Genomic DNA, 5,964 nt, shown 5'->3' with positions numbered 1-5,964 from the left:
TCAGGCCCAAAGTCCTGGGAAGAAAACAGAACTAGGAGAAGCTGGAGGAGAAGATGTAGCTCAGAAGGCTTCAACAGTTCTTCTGGAACTGAGAATCTAGGAGATGAGCAAAGGCCTTGGTGTAGGGGGCCCAGGAAAACAGGTGGCAATGAGCCCTTGTTGCAAGGTCTGGAGGCTTCACCAGGCTTTGGCAGTAGGACAACCAGCAGTCCTTTGGCTTTCCTCCATGGGACATGAAGCACTACTTCATAGTGAGGGAATGATTTCTCATTAGGTTTGGGGACATCTCATGAAGGCCAAGAGTGGAGACATGGGCATGCCTGGTCTTGCAGAGAAAGCTCCAGGGCTAGCCTTGTCTGTACATGAGCTGCATGGAGAATTTCAATAGTACCTGGAGGGAAACTGGAGTATGGAAGAAGGCTGGGATGAGTTGGGGCCCCTCACTTGGCAAGCAAGTTTCAGTGCCTGTCTTCTCATCCAATTTGCTCCTTTGAGTAGCAGAGAGCAGCCTGTTGTGACCTCCAGTGACCCAGGCAAAATTCCCTTTATTAGCACAGAAGTCTTTCTTCTTTTTATAAAAGAAAAGAACTATAATGTCTTCGTGTGTATGTCATGTGTCTGTGTATAGCCCTTGTCCTAGCTTCCTCACTAGACCACTCTGCAGCCAAGCAGCAACTCTCTAAGAGAAGAAACACAAGGACAGGTAGGAAAAGAGTAAAAGAAAGACATAAAAAGTTATGTTAAGAACAAGTGAGTGGTTTCTTTCTTTCTTTTTTCTTTTTCTTTTTTCCTATGGCCCAAAAGATGCTCAGAACTCCATACATACTCTTCCCTTGACCAACAGAGGGGCTCCCATTAGCTCTCCTGCTTATTTTGGGTACATTTCTGGACTGCTTCCACAAACTCATGAAACATTTGTAAGGTGACTTTATGGAAACTGATTTCTAAAAATCATATTGAATAAAGAAATACTTATACACTCATTCTTGTCTCATGGCACCCATATTCCAACATACCCATAAGCCAAATATATTTTCTCAAGAGCCACCTAGACCCAGCAGAAGATGCCTAGCCTTTCCAAGAAGGCATATATAATATCTAATCCAGTACTGTCTTTGGTAAATGGTTATCGATAGCTGTTTATCAAAAGGTGTTTATTCCTCTTGCAAGTCATTGGATTGACCCACTTAGTTTTATTCTAACAAAGACAAAATGAGGAGGGCCTTCTCTGCTCACCCTCCCCTCCCACCCCCGGACTTTTTTTTTTTTTTTTTTTTTTTTTGAGGTAGGGTTTCACTTAGAAAAACCATGAACTCACAGTCCTCCTGCCCCAGCTTCCTGAGTGCTGGAATTACAGGAATGGGTCATTATGCCCAGGCATAAAGTGGTTTTCAATGTTAAGAGGACTGTATGGCACTAGCAGCTGGCTAGATCGCCAACAGCATGTAGCTTTCCTTCCTCTAAAGACACACAGAGAAATCTCAGTGCTGAAAGTTACAATGCGGTCTCTGTCCATCACAAGGAGCCTATCCATTTTTGTATCTGTTTATGGGTTAACACCCATAAGGAGGTATAGGTTGAGAAACTAATACATAAAAGATTGCTAGGAAGAAGTGGTATATGGGATTAAAATTTTCTGAGGGTCTTTTTTATTTATTTGACAGAGAGAGAGAGAGACAGAGACAGAGACAGAGACAGAGACAGAGACAGACAGAATGGGTGTTCCAGGGCCTCCAGCCACTACAAATGAACTCCAGACACATGAAACACTTTGTGCATTTGGCTAACATGGGTCCTGGGGAATCAAACCTGGGTCCCTTGGCTTTGCAGGCAAACGCCTTAACCACTAAGCCATCCCTCCAGCCCTGTCTGGGGATCTTGAGAGGTCAAGTTAACACCATCTCTCATCTTCTAATGTTATGTATGGTTTGTCCTGAAAACTTTAACAGTGAAATGCTTAAAACAAAGTAGTGTGTTTCAGACCCTGTTTTTAACATTCATAGGTATGAAGTGAGTCTGGATAACCCACAGATGCCTTTGTAGGATAATTGTCCTAAAAGGAAATAGTTGACCCTGGAAGACAGAGACTCTCATTGACAATGACTCTGTTGGGACTCTCATGCGCCAGTTTTCTGGCCATGCTGCTCCCTAGGGTGGAAGCTGGTGACTTTTACCAATAATTACCCTAACTTTTAACGTGTTTCTTTGTCGTTATTGAGCGGAGGAATTTATATTGCACTGCAGTTTGTACTAAAGTGTGTCTTGGAACAGAATGCGTATGTTTTGTGCTGTTTTTTTTTTTTTTTTAAATAACAGGTTGAGAGGAGAAAAAAAAAAAAAATTCAAGGATGGTCTTGGTGGCCAGTTAGAATCCCTAGAGTCTAGACTTGCCTGCTGAAGAAACAGTTCCCACAGCGCTACTCTCTGCGACAGTCCTTCCTTTCTTCCCCTTCTTGGAGCCAGGGAAGACCTGGAGAGGAAGTAGAGCACTTATGCGCTCCCACACCTAGCGTTGAGTCTGGAACTCAGAGAGTGAGTCGGACCAGGTCACCGTCCAACCCTGCTTTGCAAGAGTTCGTTTCTGCGCTGAATTCAGGAGAAAGTGGCCCTTGTAATCCATTCTTGCAAGCCTAGGACCTTTTGTGGACACGCCATGGAGACTTGCTGCTCCAATCCCAGGGAGGCAGCCGGGGCGGCCGCGGGTATCTGGAAGCTGCGCCCTGAGCAGATAAGGAAGTGCGGCCCAGGAGCCCCACCTCTCCCGGGCGGCGGTCCGCGGAGGCTGGTTAAGAAAGCCGGGTGCCCCAGCCACCTCCAGGCCAGAGAGCCTCCTCCCCGCAGGCGCTCGCGCTCTGATTGGCTGGCGCTGCAGGTCCCCGGCACGCGCCGGTGGTTGTAGTTATAAGAATCCTCGCGTGCCAGCCCTCGCCTCAGCAAGTCCATCCCAGCCCTCCCGTGAGCAGCCCGGGCGCCAGCCAGTTTGCAGCGGCCACGGGCACTCCAGGGAAACCTGGGGGCGGGGTGCCCCGCGGCCTCCTCCCGGCCCCTAGCACGGTTCGGAGGAAGGCGGGGTCGCTAGACCAGCCAGAAGTGCCGCTGAACACTTACAAAGAGTTTCCCCAGGCAGCCCAGCTGTCCATCCGGCCCCTGGCCCTCGGCGGCAACCAGCATGGACACCGTGCTGTTAGACTTCCCCGGGGGCCTGGACGCCTTTCCTTCGGCTTATTTCGACGAGGAAGACTTCTTCACCGACCAGTCCTCCCGGGACCCTATAGAGGACGGGGATGAGTTGCTGGCCGATGAGCAGGCCGAGGTGGAGTTCCTCAGCCGCCAGCTGCACGAGTACTGCCACCGCGACGGGGCGTGCCTGCTGCTGCCGCCCGCGCCCTCCACGGCCCCGCACGCGCTCGCTCCGCCGCCGTTGGGGGGCCCAGGCGAGCCCGAAGACGCTGGCGGCGGCTGCTATCGCAGCGAGGCAGGGGCGCCCCCCAGCGACTTCCCTTACTCTCCCGGCTCGCCACCCCCATGCCTGGCGTACCCCTGCGCTGCAGCGGCCGTCCTGTCCCCGGGGTCGCGGCTGCGCGGCCTGAGCGGGGCGGCGGCCGCAGCGGCGCGACGGCGGCGGCGGGTGCGCTCCGAGGCCGAGCTGCAGCAGCTGCGCCAGGCGGCCAACGTGCGCGAGCGGCGCCGCATGCAGTCTATCAACGACGCCTTCGAGGGGCTGCGCTCGCACATCCCCACGCTGCCCTATGAAAAGCGCCTCTCCAAGGTGGACACGCTGCGCTTGGCCATAGGCTACATCAACTTCCTCAGTGAACTCGTGCAGGCCGACTTGCCACTGCGTGGCAGCAGTGCGGGTAGCTGCGGGGCTCCAGGCGTCGGTGGGCGCCTGGGCGGGGACAATCCTTGTAGCCAGGCTCAGAAGGTCATCATCTGCCATCGAGGCACGCGTAAGTGAATCTGTATCTCTCCACCTCAGCTCAGGGAAACGGAACGGGCACGCGAGGGCCCTCCAGGTGCTGGGAACAAAAAGACTGATGACAGATGGATAGCCAGCAGGTCCCTGGAAACCTTGAGCGCAAGCTTGAGTTTCCCGGTTTTCTGATCCTTTGAGGACAAGTGTACTCGCCAGACTTGCAGCTTCTGGGATTCCTGGGAGGGAGCGTCGGGGGATTGAGGAGTGTAGGGGTTTCTACTCCACTCTTAAGTCTCCTGTTCAGCGGAGTTGCCTATGAAAGGATCCTGAAGGACCTAAGACAACCTCTGCAAACCTGTTTGGATATTCAGTTTTCTTTTTTTTCTCCTCCACAGGGTCACCCTCCCCGAGCGACCCGGATTATGGCCTCCCTCCTCTTGCAGGACACTCTCTGTCGTGGACTGATGAAAAACAACTCAAAGAACAAAATATTATCCGCACAGCTAAAGTGTGGACCCCAGAGGACCCCAGAAAACCCAACAGCAAATCTTTCAGCAACATAGAGAACGAGCCACCCTTTGAGTTTGTGTCCTGAGGACACTCACATTCATCTCATTCTGCTGAGGATCTGCATCTCTGTGCACGCTAAACATGCCAATATAATGTAAATGTAATTTAAGAATCAGACTTTTAATGGCAATCAACTGTTATTTATCTATTTATTATTCTGTTCAGTTAATTAAATAGGTCGCCTCTTTTTAAATATATAAATTATATAATTTATCGTGATTTTCTATAATATGCAATAGTGGATCATTCCCCCAGCACCACTGACAGAATGACGCATTGATGAAAGAATTCTGGCCAGAATGTTTCATATTTATTTATTGCTAGATTTGGTTTATTTCTAAACGTGAATAAATGCTATTTACACCTGTTTCTTAAAGTTGTTTATTTAGTATATCATGAGAATAACTGTCTTCAAACAGAATTAACTTGCTAAAACATTAACTGAATTAGAGACGGAAACGGCACCCATCTAGAAACAAACCACATTTATTTAGATTTAGCAGGAAAGGGGAATGGGTTTGAGGATTAAGCTTCAACTCTTTATGACAGCGCTTCATCTGCTTCGCTGGTTCTCAATAGTAACAAATTGCCTGCATTTGTATCCTATCTACCAAACACCCCACGGGGCAATAGGTCATAGCATATTATTCCCATTTTTCAGAGGGGAAAGCTGAGGTTCAGAGCCAATGTTTAGTGTGTTCTAAATCACTCCACCGTGCCAAATTATAGTGTATTTAAAGAAATGCTCTGTGTCTTTAGTCAGCAGAAGGCTATATTCTAGGCTGGGGGAAGGAGGAAGCTTTTCTTCTTCCACTGGCTGAAAAAGGGGCTGCTCCTAAGCTGCGCTGAGAGCCATTTCTTCCCCTGTGGCAGTACCAAGTATCGAACTCACAGGTTCTCTTCTCAAAGGCGCTGAAACAGGGAAATCACCCATAAAATTCACTGTTTAAAATTTTATTTATTTACTTATTTGCAGAGAGAGAGCACACCACTTTGTGGATCTGGCTTTACCTGGGTACTGGGACATTGAATCTGGATCGTTAGGCTTTGCAGGCAAGCGCCTTAGCCCCTGAGCCTTTTTGCTTTGCTTTTTTCTTTAACTTTCTTGTCTTTCTTTCAAGTTAATGTTGGAAGGAGCTTCCCCATTCACTCCCCCATCACCTGTAGAACTGGGATTATTTCTAAACCGACTTTAGCCTTCACCAACATTAGCCCTCCTCTGCCACAAAGTCTGAAAAAAGCTAGAAGGGCTGAATGTAGAAGGATCGCTCTCAACTGAAGGGCAGAGAGGGAGAGGTCTGGGATGCCCAGGAAACCCAGGTTGGGTTTTTCTCCCTGGGTCAGCCACCTTCACCTCCTTGACCAGGCTGGTTGAAAGGAGGCCAGGGCATGCAAGCAGAGAACAGTAGATGTGCACCTAGACATGGACCCTCCGGCCATGCCACTGCCAGGCCACACCACGCAGACCCAACCAAGGT

The 5,964-nt window shown here is 49.6% G+C and overlaps 1 protein-coding gene across 1 annotated transcript; it reads left to right on the top strand.

Annotated features, from left to right (window-relative positions):
* Positions 1-3,169: 3,169 nt before the first annotated feature.
* Positions 3,170-4,511, top strand: Ptf1a (pancreas associated transcription factor 1a). Its single transcript, XM_045134628.1, has 2 exons — positions 3,170-3,950; positions 4,312-4,511. Exons 1-2 carry the CDS (start codon positions 3,170-3,172, stop codon positions 4,509-4,511), a joined length of 981 nt encoding a protein of 326 aa, XP_044990563.1.
* Positions 4,512-5,964: the final 1,453 nt, after the last annotated feature.

Source organism: Jaculus jaculus, chromosome 15 (assembly GCF_020740685.1).
Source record: "Jaculus jaculus isolate mJacJac1 chromosome 15, mJacJac1.mat.Y.cur, whole genome shotgun sequence".
Taxonomy (NCBI): domain Eukaryota; kingdom Metazoa; phylum Chordata; class Mammalia; order Rodentia; family Dipodidae; genus Jaculus; species Jaculus jaculus.
Note: the sequence above shows the minus strand (reverse complement) of the source record. Positions and strands in the feature narration are given on the sequence as shown.